Source organism: Bison bison, unplaced genomic scaffold (assembly GCF_000754665.1).
Source record: "Bison bison bison isolate TAMUID 2011002044 unplaced genomic scaffold, Bison_UMD1.0 scf7180017864072, whole genome shotgun sequence".
NCBI classification, from domain to species: domain Eukaryota; kingdom Metazoa; phylum Chordata; class Mammalia; order Artiodactyla; family Bovidae; genus Bison; species Bison bison.
This window is the reverse complement of record NW_011494644.1, coordinates 5,678,723-5,693,898: the sequence shown is the minus strand read 5'-3', so window position 1 is coordinate 5,693,898 and position 15,176 is coordinate 5,678,723. Positions and strand designations below refer to the sequence as shown.

Below are 15,176 nucleotides of genomic sequence, written 5' to 3'. Positions count from 1 at the left end.
TGACTCGATGGACGTGAGTTTGAGTGAACTCCAGGAGTTGGTGATGGACAGGGAGGCCTGGCATGCTGCAATTCATGGGGTCGCAAAGAGTCGGACGTGACTGAGTGACTGAACTGAACTGAAACGTTGCTTGATATCTGTTTTGGTACAACATCATTGGAGGGCAATTTGGCTAATCTACGTCTTGAATGATATACTTCTAGGAGGTAATTGGATGACTACACATCCCACTGCACTGTTGTTTTTAGTCGTACCTGGAAACAAGCTCAAGTGTATCAACAGAGAATTGCTTCAATAACTTACCCACACAATGGGATATTATGTCTTTAAGAAGAATGAGGCAGAATCTATGTGTATTGCTATGGAACTATTTCCAAGCTATACTATCAAGTGAAAAGTGGGGCAGAACAATATTTTGCATTTGCATAAAAGAAGAAATGATTATAGGACTTCCCTGGTGGATCAGACGGTAAAGCATCTGCCTACAATGCAGGAGACCTGGGTTCCATCCCTGGGTCAGGAAGCTCCCCTGGAGAAGGAAACAGCAACCCACTCCAGTATTCTTGCCTGGAGAATCCCATGGATGGAGGAGCCTGGTGGGCTACAGCCCATGGGGTTGCAAAGAGTCGGACACGACTGAGCAACTTCACTTTCACTTTCTTACACAGGCTTGAAGAAGACTGTAACACCCTTCTGAGTCATGGAAGCAACAGCCATAGCTGCATGTGAAGGAAGGAGGAGACCAGCAGTTAGGGATAGAAGAGGTGTGTCTGCACAGTAGGATCCTTGTACTGACTTTGTACATATACTCCTTTGAAATAAGTACTTAATAGTTATTGTGGTAGGTAGAATGAGAGACAGAGTCACAGAGTGAGAGAGAGACTGGCATAAAAAAACCCAGGCCTAGAAACAGGAGACTATACAAGCAGTGACGTGACCAGGGGTGTCCTTAGACACCCCTCACCTTGCCCTTCTACTTCCACTGGGCATGGCCAACCCAAGGATTGGAGTCTGCAGCCCAGATGTGCTCCTGGTGACAGGTATGAGTGTTCTCAGCACCCAGTGAGCTCAGAGAAGGTCAAAGACTTGAGAGAAGAGGGGTTCTTGGTACATGAGCTGAAACTGACGGAAGCAGGAGGGACTAAATAGACCTGTGAAGGCCCAGTGACTTTCCAATAGTGGTTTACATGCTCCATTGGCCTGTAGGTGGCCCAGGAAGGTGTAAATCCGCTCCATTTATATCACTGACAAATACATCATTAGTATCTGATGCCTTGCTTCCAGCACAGGTTTCATAACTGTGGATGTCTGTCTCTGGAACAAGGAAGGTTCCTTCAATTCTTATCCTAAATGGTGTCCTGTCATTGTTCATCCATACAGAAGACATAAAGACAGCCCTTAGTGTAACTTAGAGAGTGACCATTTGAGTAATCATTGAAAAACATGAGACTATGCTTCCTCTTAAAACCAATACCCTTTTCTGTAAGTCCCACCTCACTGATTGTCCTTCAATGAAAGCTGTCCTCCTTGCCAAGCAGATGGAAGTCAGAGCGTGCTCTTACCAGGTGCATTCCTATGGAGGTGGCCATGGCTGTCTCAATCTCCGTTCCCACGTCCTCAACGAAGGGGTATTCGTCCTGCCGATGGATAATCACCTTAGCCCCAGTGGAGGACACCAGGAAGGGGTTGTACTCTTCTTCATTTATGTACAGGATGACCTGCAGCCCTGGAAGGACAAGGCAGCCCATTGTGGTCAAAACCCAGGAGAAGATTCCCTGCTCATAGCTTACCTCTCCCACCACTCTGGGAGCCTCAAAACCAAGACCCAGGCATTTCCTACAAGTGAAAAGTGGACAGGAGCAAAATGGGAAGCTCTGTGAGGGGAGCCTGACTTTTCACTGCTCTGTTTCCAGAGCTTAGCTCAAATAGGGCTCAGGAACAGTACTGCTACTGCAGTGTTGCCAAGCACAAGTTTTGCTACCTGGCCTAAGACGTGAACCTCCTTGGGGCTCTTTGAGATGGGGAGTTCTGCTGGGCACCCAAAGGGATGTGCAGGACTGTGGTTGAGATTCCAGTAGTGCATCTGACCACTGCCCTAAATCCTCTCCCTGATCCTACTGTTACACCTGTGTCTAATCTGAGCCGAGCAGCCAGAGGGACCTTTTAAAATCAGGTCACTCCCTTGTCTGAAACTCTTCAGAGGCATCTCATTGCATACACGGGGACACCATAAAATACTGTCCAGAAACCTGCTGCTGCTGCTAAGTCACTTCAGTCATGTCCGACTCTGTGCGACCCCATAAGACAGCAGCCCATCAGGCTCCCCAGTCCCTGGGATTCTCCAGGCAAGAACACTGGAGTGGGCTGCCATTTCCTTCTCCAATGCATGAAAGTGAAAAGTGAAAGTGACGTCGCTCAGTCGTGTCCGACTCTTAGCGACCCCATGGACTACAGCCCACGAGGCTCCTCCATCCATGGGATTTTCTAGGCAAGAGTACTGGAGTGGGGTGCCATTGCCTTCTCCATCCAGAAACCTGACTAGCTCTCATATGGTGATGCCTTCCTCTTCATCCCACTCTCCCCCTCCATCAGGAAGCTCCAAGCACACTGGTCATCTTTCTGTTTCCAGAGTACACCAAATCCATTTCCTCATTGAGGTCCTCGGACCTGCTAGTGCTCAAATGCTCCTCAATGGACCGTATCATACATCTTCTCCTCTTCAAATAACCCTCATCCCAGAGGCCTTTCTGGACCTCCTTATCTGAAATAAAATTCCCATCTCAACTCAGCCCTTGTGCGGGGTAATTCTTGAGGTATAAACCTAGGATTGATAACCAGATAATGTCTATGTGCTTGTTCATCCATTTATCTGTTTCTCTCCAACAAAATACGAGCTCCTTGAAAGCAGGGATGATATCTGTGTTATTTACCACTGGGTCCCTAAGACTTGGAAGAGAGCCTGAAGTATAGAAGATACTCAAAAATATTTGGTAAACAAATGAGCAAATGAACAGGGCCTATGTGAGTTGAAAGAAGAGAATTTTTAAAATTATTCTGACTTCTTTTTGTTGTTGTTTAGTTGTGTTTGTGGAGAAGGCAATGGCACCCCACTCCAGTACTCTTACCTGGAAAATCCCATGGATGGAGGAGCCTGGTAGGCTGCAGTCCATGAGGTCGCTAAGAGTCGGGCATGACTGAGCGACTTCACTCTCACTTTTCACTTTCATGCATTGGAGAAGGAAATGGCAACCCACTCCAGTATTCTTGCCTGGAGAATCCTAGGGACTGGGGAGCGTGGTCGGCTGCCGTCTATGGGGTCGCACAGAGTCGGACATGACTGAAGTGACTTAGCAGCAGTAGCAGTTGTGTTTGACTCTTTTCAATCCCATGAACTGTATGTAGCTCACCAGTTTCCTCTGTACTTTACTATCTCCTGGAGTATGCTCAGATTCCTGTCCACTGAGTCAGTGATGCTATCTAACCATCTCATCCTCTGCCGTCCCCTTCTGCCTTTGCCTTTACTCTATCTGTAAGTGAAGGAATCAAAGCCCAGAGTGGGGAAGTGATTTGCTCAAGGTCACACAGCTCAAATGCAGCAGAGACAGGATTGTGCAACAGTTCCCAGACAACTTCTTCCCACTGACGTATGTGCTCTGAGTTATGGTTTCTTGCAGGTGTGGTAAGAACACAGACTGTGCAGTAACAAAGAGGAGGAGTCCAACTGGGTTTTCCTCCATAAGACCTTGCCTATCCTTATAGGAGCATATCTATGTATAAAATCGTGTTCAGTTTGCTTAGAATCTTTCAAGATAGACCAATCGGTTGAGTTTCTGTCTTCTCTACAAAAGTCATGATAGTAGAGTAGCAATAATAATAATATTAGAGGTAGTAATTTTTGGTGGTAATAGTAGCAGCAGCAGCAATGGTAGTAATGGCAGTAACAGTAGTAATGACAACCACAACTAGCATTTATTGGGTGCTTAGTATGTGTTACGGACTGAATTGCGTGTCTTTCTGCAGACCACCCTCCACCCTATTTATATGTTGAAGTCTTAATCCCCACTGTGACTGAATTTGGAGAATCAGCCTTAGGCAGGTGATTAAGGTTAAATGAGGTCAGAAGGGTGGACCCTAATCCCATAGGATTGGTGTTCTCATAAGAAGAGGAAGAGACAACACAGCTTTCTCTCTGCATGCCACCAAAGAGAGGCCATGTGAGGACAGAGACAGGTGGCCAACTGCAAGCCAGCAAGAGAGTCCTCACCAGGACCAAATTTGCCAGCAGCTTGACCATGAGTTTCTAAATGTCCATTGTTTAAGCCACCCATCTATAATATTTTGCTAAGGCAGCCCAACCAAATGAATACAGCGTGTGTCAGGTCTTATTAACTGCTTTTCATGTTTTGACTTCTCAATTACCTTGTATTATCAGTACCATTGTTATTCCCACTTTATAAATGAAGGGGAGTAAACTTTCACTGGGCTGCACAGTGAGTGACAGAGTGGGTTTTGGCTCCAAAATCTGTCATCTTAATCAGGATAAAGGTGTGTTGGCCTCTCTAATCTCCTGCTCAGCACGTCTGGATTTAAGTCCATTCTGAAGCTGCCTGCTCGGCATTACTCACTCCAGCTACAATTTTAAACCTGAGTGGTTTCCCCAGGTGAAGAAACACCAGGGTTGTCCCTGCTGCTCTCTCAAAAGTAAAGAGGAGATGTCAAAAAAGAAAACAGATTCTGATAGAGAAGGAAAGAACCGACATGGATGAGAAAAAGTTGTATCCCCAGTTTCTGGCCAGGTTAGGGAGAGCCTGTATCTCTGGAAGGCTTCAAGCACCCCAACTGTCCTGCTGTCAGCAAGCTTGTCATTAGAGCACCCCAGGATCCCCTTGATGCAGGTTTTCTTACCAAATTCACTGCCTCCCATGGAGGTGCTGAGGATAGTCTCATTTTGTCTATTGTTGAATGTGTAGCAATTCCCATACATTGGATGGTGGAAAAGCGTGAAGTTCCTACGGTGAAAGAATACAGGTCAGAAAGGGCTGTGCTGGGAACTCCCGTCACGCACCTGAGCTGACATCTCAGTGGGCAGTGCTAACGGGCCAGCTCTCTTCTGTGGACAATGGATGATAGACACAACTTATGTTCCCCATCTTTCCTCCGACAGATGACAAACAAGGCCCCTCGTCCAGCTGACACATGTTGATGTAGAACCACCCTCTGCTTTCCCTTCACCCTCTTAATCCACTCACCTCCTTCTCCATCCTGACTTGGCCTGCTTTGTGCCAATATATCTGTCCTCACTTCCTCTCCGCTTGAATATCTCAGCCAACACTTGACTTTTTTTTCCCATTCCGATTCCTAGCAAATGATTCCCAGAAAAGGAATCACATCATACATGTCCTTATACTGACTTTAGAATCCAACTTTCAGGAGACATGATTCTAATCACTCAGTTTTCACAAGGATCAATATACCAACTAACATATAGAAACGTTTAGTATTTTAAAAGAATGAAGAAAGCTTTTACAATAAACAGGAACACTTTAGAATGCCCCATGACTGCCTAGTGTCCACCAGGAATCTGGGTGTTATCTTAATGGTAGAAAGGTATGAAAGCTCACGTCTGTCCACAGACCTTCCTGCCCTCCCTTCTTCTCTTCCTGCCTCCTTCCATCTCTCCTTCCTTACTTCCTCTTGACTAGATTGATGGTTCTCACTGGTATGCATGATGGTAATATACAAGGTTATATGTCCACCATCAACTACTCTGTTTTAATAATTTAATGAGTTTAAGGATGTTTTGATGCTAAGTCATCTTCATCTTCCTCACAGACTCTAGAGCTGAGCTCCTGTATAAGTCATTTTCCAAAAGGCAGGGTCAGTGAGAAGAGCACCTGTCACTCCCAAGACCTCTAGCTGAGCTGCAGGTGCGTGCAAGGAGCCCAGCACTTAGAGCCCCTGGTCCCTGGAGCTGAGAGAGCAGCCTTCCACTACTGACCTGGCATCGCAGGACACCCCGTCAAAGAAGCAAGTGACCAGCAGCTCGTCAGCAGAGTAGCTCATGTTGATTTTCTTCTCCTGAGACACCTGGGCCATGATGTTCATGTAGTGCAGCTTGTACCACTCCTGGATAGCATTGACCCCTGAGCTGAAGGTGTAGACCGCACAGTCCGATGTGTCATTAGAACACTGTGAATAGGAGGAGACACCAAGATAAAGCTACGGGCCCTGCCAGGGGGCCTTAGAAGGACTGTGAGGCTAAGGAACTGGACTGTAGATACTCAGGGGAACAGGAGGGATACCTGGGCAAGGATGGGCTTCTTCTCACTTCTGAGACCAGGGACTCATCATCCTCAAGCCTCAAGGACCAAGAAGGGGCTGAGTGAGGAAGGACACAGAGCCTCGCTCTCATAAGTTTCTAAGTGAGAGCCAAGACCAGCTTCCTCAGAGTCCCCAGATAGCCAGGCTTTTACCAATCATGGCTACTGAGTTCCACCCAACCCTCACCATTTCTTATCAGATCAACAGTCTAAAAATTGAGATTCTAGCCCAGACATTGCCATGACCTCTCTGCAAGACCCTGGGCAAGGCACTCAGTTCAGTTGCTCAGTCGTGTATGACTCTTTGCGACCCCATGGACAGCAGCACACCAGGCTTCCCTGTCCATCCCAACTCCTGGAGCTTACTCAAACTCATGTCCGTCCAGTTGGTGATGCCATTCAACCATCTCATCCTCTGTCGTCCCCTTCTCCTCCCCACCTCAATCTTTCCCAGCATCAGGGTCTTTTCAAATGAGTCAGTTCTCTGCATTAGGTGGCCAAAGTATTGGGAGTTTCAACTTCAATATCAGTTCTTCCAATGAATATTCAGGACAGATTTCCTTTAGGATTGGCTGGTTTGATTGTTTTGCAGTCCAAGGGACTCTCAAGAGTCTTCTCCAACACCACAGTTTAAAAGCATCAATTTTTCAGTGCTCAGCTTTCTTTATAGTCCAACTCTTATATACATACATGACTACTGGAAAAACCATAGCTTTGACTAGATGGAGCTTTTTTGACAAAGTAATGTCTCTGCTTTTTAATATGCCATCTAGGTTGGTCATAACTTTTCTTCCAAGGAGCAAGCATCATTTAATTTCATGGCTGCAGTCACCACCTGCAGTGATTTTGGAGCCTGCCAAAATAAAGTCTGTCACTGTTTCCATTGTTTCCCTATCTATTTGCCATGAAGTGATGGGACTGGATGCCATGATCTTAGTTTTCTGAATGTTGAGCTTTAAGCCAACTTTTTCACTCTCCTCTTTCACTTTCATCAAGAGGCTCTTTAGTTTTTCTCCACTTTCTGCCATATAAGGGTAGTGTCATCTGCGTACCTATCCTTATTTCACCTACAAAATGTTGATCAAAATACCATACTTCCCCACCTCATATGCTGGTTAGGAAGACCAGCATTCAAATTATATAATAATGGGAATTCTATAGGTAAACTGTGATATGGCCCAGATGTTCTCATCATACTTATGTGCGTGTGTGCTCAGTCACTCAGTCATGTTCAACTCTGTGACCCTATGGACTGTGGCCCGCCAGGCTCCTCTGTCCATGGAATTCTCCAGGCAAGAACGCTGGAGTGGGTTGCCATTCCATTCTCCAGGGGATCTTCCCAACCCAGGGAATGAACCCATTTCTCCTGAATTGCAGGCAGATTCTTTACCACTGCATGACCTGAGAAGCCCCTCTCATTTCATCAACAGGGCTTGAAAACTCTCCTAAAAGACAGACACCAAAAGATGAATTTGAGTATCAAGGAGAACTTTATCTTGCGTAAGGACCCAGGAAAACTTCACAAAGGTTCAGTGATTTAGAAAATGTGCCACTTTCCCCTCAGGATTGGCAAATGGAGCCATCAGGTCTCACAATCAGCAAGCAAGACTATGAAGACTGAGTAGCTCTCATCCTGCAGAAACAGCTGGGGCACAGAGAGGAGGGTGATGGCTGAGTGTGGCCAGGAATGCAATGGAATTCATTTTTGGTAAGTGGCTGCTTCTTCAGAGCCCCTTAAATGGGACCAAGAAGGAGAGATGAGAAGTCAGGCTATAGCACCTCATGAAGGCAAGTATTGCTGGGAACACTGTGTGTTTCTGCTGCTCATTTTCTATTTTCTTCCTTCTGGTATCTGCACTCCAATTTTATTTGGTAGAATTTCCTTTCCCTCTTTGGATATAGTCAGCCAAGACTGTCCATCAAGATGCCCTACCCTACATGAGCCATCAGGTGACCCAAACTTGGTCAATCAGATAGTCCCCAGTGGAATTTGAATCAACAATTGAAGCTTATTTAATCCAGCAGCAATATCTGAAATGATTCTTCATCATTTCTTGCCACCAGGATCCCTGAATCTTCCCTAATTTCTGTCCTTTGAGAGGACTCCATGAGCTACTGGTCACCTTCTAAGACAGAGGTCCTCAACCTTTTTGGCACAAGGGACTGGTTTCGTGGAAGACAGTTTTTCCACAGATGTTGCCGGTGGGAATGATGGTTCAAGTGATGGGGATCAGCAGGGAAGCTTTGCTGGCTCACCCACCACTCACCTCCTACTCTGTGGCCGGTTCCTAACAGGCCACCGACCTGATACCAGTTCTAATGGCATTTTTATCTGCTTAAGATCGCCTGGGGGCTTCCCAGGTGGCTCAGTGGTAAAGAATCTGCCTGCCAATGCAGGAGACACAGGGGACGCAGGTTCGATCCCTGGATCAGGATTATCCCTTCAAGGAGGAAATGGCAACCCACTCCAGTATTCTTGCCTGGTAAATCCCATGGAAAGGAGCCTGGCGGGCTATAGTCCACAGGGTTGCAAAAAGTTGAACATGACTGGGCACAGCACACATAATAACGATTGCCTGGATCAGTTTCAGTTGCTTGCAGCCGATTCACCCTGAATGTGTTTCTTTCTGAGGCACTATAGGACTAACAGCAAAGAAGAAACCTCCCTGTACAGGACCCCGCCTCCCCGGACCCATGACCCCGCCTCCCCAGGCCCATGACCCCGCCTCCCCAACCCGTGACCCCGCCTCCCCGGACCCATGACCATGCCTCCCGGACCCATGACCTCACCTCCCCGGACCCATAATCCCACCCCAGGCCCCAAAACCGAGAGGATGTGCATCTTACCAGCTGGAATCCCACCACCTCCTTGGAATTGTGGATATGCATGACATCTGATGCCTTGTGAATGATTCTTGCGTTGACTTTCCGCTTCCGTCCCGTGAAGAAGTCCCTGGCCTTGCCCGTATCACCCTTCTCAAAGGCCATCAGTGGGGCTAGGTTGAGGAATTTGGGATCAGTGCCCTTCCTGACTGAACTCCAGGACTGTGCCTCTCGGCGTTTCCGAGACGTAATCTCTGAAAAGCCATACAGGGTCTTCAAGGCTGCTCTGGTCTCCTGTTCCAAGTCGGCTAGGAGGTGGCGCACAGCACTGTACCTGCCAAGGTGGGAAGGAGGAGTTGGGATGGGGAAACCCCTCTGGCCCTTTACCGTGCTGCTTCCCATTGATGTGCCCATCGTCCCAGCGCCCTTGGCCAAGAAGACCAGGCCATTTTAAATTTTCCTCTTCCAACGTGACCACTGGCTCAAATACATGGGGACAGGCTCCTGTATGACCCTTGTGTAACTGCCTGTGGCTTCACCTTTGCCATCACTGTCTGCTTGCTCTCGGGGTGTGTTGATGAGTTTGCCCCAACCAGCATTTCTGGAGTGGTGACTGTCAGCTGCCTCCCATAAACCAGCCACAGTGAAGACAAGTAAATAACTGCTAACCAGGAGTCTCCCCAGTGGCAGGCTCTGTTTCTACCTGGCATACTTGCCCCTGCCCACAGGTTCTCCTCGAATCAGTGCTGGGAGGGAGAGGTATTACTGTTACCTTGAAAACCCCCAAGAACACAGAATGATTCAAGAGTTGACTACATGAAGCATAACAATACCATCTTTTCATTTTCACAATACTGAATGGTCCTGACCTCTCTCTTAACTCTCCTCACTCTCTCGCCCCCTTGCTTTATGCACAGACCACACATCATGGTGACTGAACATAGAAACTTCAGAGCCAAACTGCCTGGGTTCCAGTTCCCCATCCCGGTTCTGGATGTGGGACTCTGGACAAGCCATTTAGCCTTTTCATGTCTCAGTTTTCCCATCTGTAAAATGTGATTATTGGCAAGAGTTAACCAGTTTATTCTATCTATCCATCCATTCACATATCTCTGTGTGTATGTATGTGTGTATATATATATGCAGTTAAATAATAAATATTATTAGTTTTATTAGTGTAATTTTATTTGTTAATATTTCAATCCTCTACCAACATCAGCTGCACGAGGACAAAGACTGTGTCTGAGTTATTCACTTCCAAGCCCCAGAAGGAGGCATAGTGAATGACAACTTGTAGAGGCTGAGTAAGAGATTACGGAATGATTGATGGAGGGAAGAAAGGGTGTGGGGAGGAAGGAAGAAAGGAAGGAAGGAAAGAAAGACTTTGAGGGGGAGGATAAGTTTAGACCTGATTTTGATTTTGAGCTTTGCCATCAACTCATCGAGGACTCTACAAGTTAGTTCCCTTTGAAGGTCTTCTTCCCTTGCTCTTCCCTTATCCCAGCCCCCACCCCTGCTCTGCCAAATTCTGATCTGCCTCACAGATCAGTTTTCAATAATCCTGAGAAGGATTCCGATGACCCATTTAGAACAGGTCAGGCAACAGACAATTAGGCAGGACGAAGGGATGGTCCTGCCCAGAGCCCAGTGATCTCAATTAGTGGGGCTGGGTTGACTCAGGTGAGGGTTTTGGGCAGCGGAGGTGCTTCTGGAAGTCACCTAGGTGTCATGTCTGAATCAGCCTCCAGCTCACGCTCAGGGGAGAGTGAGGGTGTGAGCTTGGCGAGCTCAGGGCAAATGGCTAAGCTGGACTCTGTGTGTGTGTGTGTGTGTGTGTGTATGTCTAAGACAGGAGGGATGCTTGTCTATTCCAGACCCAGCTGCCAAGCAGAAGAGTTCCTTGCAGCCTCTCTCACCCTCCTCCCTTCCTTGAGCCAGTCCATCCTCAGAAGTTGCTGATGGATTGAAAATTTGGTACAGATTTTAAACCATGGAGAGGGCAGTTTACCAACACTGGCAAGAAATTCAAGTTTCTAAACAGTGTGTCTGCAGGCTGGAGTGCGTCACCTTTGGGAGAGGCACTGGCATCTGGAGGGGGCATGACCCCTCCTCCACGTGCCTGCTCTTGCCTCTTACTTGTAAGGGTTGATGTTGCAGATGGTGACCGCAGGAAAATCCAGCTTTTGGAAGTGGACTTTGATGGAGACAGAGACGGTGTAGAAGGATGAGATGAGGAGGGCACACTGCCAGAAAATGAGGGCCACGGCCGTCAGCGTGAAGAGAATCCAGAGCAGGCGCCGGAGGCGGCCACGCGACACCACGATGCGGCGGCAGCCGTGGGTGTTGGTGTTCAGACAGTACCACTGCATCAGCTCTTTGATGTTAGGTGCCTGAGGTCCCGTCACGGGCAGATTCTTCTTGATTTTGGCTTTGATCTTCTCTCCAGGAGCCATGGTGAGGATGGGACAGACAAGCTGGAGGGGCAGAGAAAAAAGGCAAGTGAGTGGGTACAGCCCAGAGGCTGGGCGCTGGGAAACACCAGCTCATGTGTCCCCAAAGGCTGTCTTCCTCTTTCCCTTTGGGCTAGACAGTCTGCTTTCTGAGGCCTTGGCCCTTGCTCCAGGATATTTGCTTTGGGGCCACCACAGCTGCCTCCCTCTCTGCCTGCTTCCCAGGGCAGCCCCCAGGCCAAGCCGTGTGGATGCCGGGGCTGGGTAAGGCTTAACATGAAAATGACTCCATGAGTTTGAAAGACCTTTCTCCTGGGTGCTTGGAACAACCCCACCCCATCAGACTCCACTTCCCTCTTATCAAGCTCCATCGTGATCTTAGCAGCCGAGGCCTGATTTTATCACCTCCATTAGCCTGCCTTCCTTGAGGGCATCATTCCTACCTCCTCCTGCCCCCCTGGTGCTGACCTCAGCGTCTGGCACAGAGCAAGTGCCTTATGAATCGATTCTAACAGATAAAATCTGCCAAGAGAATTTCCAGGCAGCCACACTAGATCATGTTCAGTCCCTTGCCAGACCAGCCGTAGCTTCCCGAGCTTTTCTCAGCTGATTTACTGCAAGTGGAGTGTTTCTGTTTCACTTCTGTTTCACTTTTTCTCTTTATACTCAAGCTTTTAGTGTTTTTAGAGCACCTGATACAATAATACAACAATAGCCTATAAATATTGGCCACTTAATATTTGCCAGGCATTGTGCCAGATTTCCTTTATTCTAACATACCACTGATTTGGAGAATACATTTTGATTTTATAACAGCTTTGTTTGGGGAAGAATGTTGAAAAGCAAATTACCACATTCATCAATATACACGATGTATCTGAATTATAGAAGCTTTACAATGTACAATAACAATCTTTTAAAATATGAACTAAAATAATATATAGTCTCATTCATCTCATAAATGTGTACAGTCTCATTCTTCATATAGAACATACATAATAAATCTCGATCCAAATCTATCTATATATACTTCAGTTCATGTTTCAACAATGCCATAAGGTAGGCATACTATTATTATCTCCAGGTTACTGAGGAGGAAAATGAGCTCAGAGAGGTTGGAGTAACTTGTGCAAAATCACACAGCTAGTAAGTGGAGGCACTTGGTTGGAACCTTGCAACCTTTATCATCATGGTATATGCCTTGAGGGGACTGGTATTGTGCTGGGTGCTGCCCACTCCTCATGAGTTAATTAGCAGTTCCTGGAACTAAGGATGGGATCCTGAGCTATCTACTTTTCAAATTCTGGGTAGTTAGTACAATCGCTTCCTAACATTGGTATTAGTAAACATGGGCATTGAGGAGGGGTATATGGAAACTCTGTCTCCTGTGCCTACCATAGGTGACAGAGAAAAATTAGGATATACTATAATTTGAAGTAGGATATACAGTGTAATCCCCATGCTCCCCCGCACCCCCACCCCCCCCCACCCCACCAGAAGGCTTGGGCCTGGGACAAAGACTGTAGTTTACCCCATCTTGTTCTTCAGGATTCTGGACTTGAGCACTCACTTTTTCTCTACCCTAAACCCATGGGATATTGTCCAAAATTGGGAGCTTGGGCCAAGCTGGTAAGCCTTCAAGTTTATGGTGTCAGTGAGTTTCAGGTTTATGACAGCAAGGATACAGAGTGTTGCAAGGGAGATAAGACGGCCAGAGGCAGCCAGCCACTCTAAGCCTTCACAGATGTATATGATCTTGCTGTGGTCTCTGACCTTCAAAATTATGCTATAAACCTCTTGGCAAGAGGAAAGTGATTTATTGTGTTTTATCATTTTAAATGTTGTCCATCCCGACCTCCTCTCTCCCTACAATTCAAAAACAAAAATTTGCAAGAGTTTGTTTTAGAAACCTAGGTCCAGGTACAATTTTGTATCAAATAAAACTGCAACCCAGGGAAGATTTTCTCCTCTGTGAATGTTCCACAGAAACTGTGATTCTGGAAGTTTCTGTCATCAAACCTTCTTGTCCTCTCACTAAATACAACTCTTAGGGTCTCTCTAGCCCATCAGCCCCTTCCCCAGGGCTGCTTTGACCCCAGTGGGTCAGCCACCAATGTCAGTGAAACCACAGGTGAAAGAAGGGAACCCACCTTGCTCATCATAAAACATATACATCTTCACACAAATAATATAATATTTCAACTTCTGAGCAAAGTAAGGTTTGCTACAGAGCAAGGATGTAGCTACATTTAGGTTATATTGCTTGATTAAACATGATGCCCTTGTGGTAGAGTTAGTAACTGACACCCAGCACTCATTCTTCTGAGCACTTTACAAGTATTAGCTGATTTAATTTCTACAATTATTTTCGGCAATAGGCAGCACAATTTTCTCCATGATACAAATGAAACAGAGATGCTGAGCAGTTAAGCAACTTGCCCAAGGTCACACTAGAAAATGGTGGAGTTGCAACTGAAACCAGGAGCCTTGAACTACAAACTACTCCCCAAATAATAATAACAACAGCAACAGCAGCAAGAACAACAAAAATAATACCAGCTTTCATTTATTGATCCTTTACTCTCAAGCTTTCTCCTCAGAGTCTTTTCACGCATTACCTTATTTAATCCTCACTGAGGAGGAAATGGCAACCCACTCCAGTATTCTTGCCTTGGGAAATCCCATGGACAGAGGAGCCTGGCGGGCTACAGTTCATGGGGTCACAAAGAGTCAGACACAACTGAGCTCGAGCAGGCACAGAGAAGAAAACTGAGGTGCAGAGTTTAGGCAACTTGTCCAGTGCCACACAGGTAGAAGGATTAAAATAATTCTCTGGAATTCCGGGGTCCCTCGTGATTCTCTTCTGCACCTCTCTCGCCCATTCCCGACCTCGACTGTCCTCAAAATCTCAGTGATGGAAGCCGAACCTCAGGCTCTGGGCGCCAGATCCGCGCTTCTCACCAGCAACTCTGCAGCCCCTGCCCTCCCCGCGCAGAGAGACCCGGTGCTGTGCCCGAAACCACGTCTGCTTGAGGGCAGCGAGGGCTGAAGCTGCAGCAGAGAACCCAATCAACTCGCTTCAAGTGTTTGCTGTTTTCTGCAACCACAGTCACCCTAAAGAAAACATTCCAGGGGGTGGAAGGAAAGACCGCGGTCAGGTCCACGCGTCTCACTGAGGCCAGGAAAGGAATGAGCAAGTGCTGGGTGGAGAGACTGGGCGGGGCGCAGCCCCGAACCCCTGGACCCAGTTTCTGAATAAATCAGAAACGCCTCCGGCTCTAGCTCTGCCTCCCCGGCCACCGTGTGGGCAGACAGCAGAGCGCTAGACCGAATGGATGTATTTGGGAAAGAGTCCGAGCATCCCCGGTACCCGAAGGCAGCCCCGGGCTGATGATGCACACTCCGCGTCTACCGCCCGACCAAAGTCCGGAAGCTCACCGCGGCCGCTCCGGGGCCTGAAACTCCCGACCCAACTCGGCTGGGCTCACCTCACTCGGTTCGGAAGTGTCTGCGGTTAGCGTGTGCGCGATCCGAGTACGCTCCGTTCCGCTCCTCTTACAGCGAGAGCATCCCGCAGCCGCAG

At 47.4% G+C, this 15,176-nt stretch overlaps 1 protein-coding gene across 2 annotated transcripts in view; it reads right to left on the bottom strand.

Annotated features, from left to right (window-relative positions):
- The window catches only part of SCNN1G (sodium channel, non-voltage-gated 1, gamma subunit), a 30,313-nt gene extending 15,143 nt beyond the window's left edge, over positions 1-15,170 (bottom strand). Inside the window, exons 1-6 of one of the 2 annotated variants that reach the window (XM_010837197.1) lie at positions 15,032-15,170; positions 11,280-11,617; positions 9,168-9,477; positions 5,999-6,189; positions 4,906-5,009; positions 1,563-1,726 (exon numbers count right to left, since the gene is read on the bottom strand). In XM_010837197.1, the coding sequence (XP_010835499.1) occupies positions 1,563-1,726; positions 4,906-5,009; positions 5,999-6,189; positions 9,168-9,477; positions 11,280-11,596 (1,086 nt within the window). In that variant the 5' untranslated portion in view covers positions 11,597-11,617; positions 15,032-15,170. The remainder of the gene's footprint in view (positions 1-1,562; positions 1,727-4,905; positions 5,010-5,998; positions 6,190-9,167; positions 9,478-11,279; positions 11,618-15,031) is intronic. The other variant, XM_010837196.1, reaches the window with a different exon arrangement.
- Between the last annotated feature and the right edge of the window lie 6 nt (positions 15,171-15,176).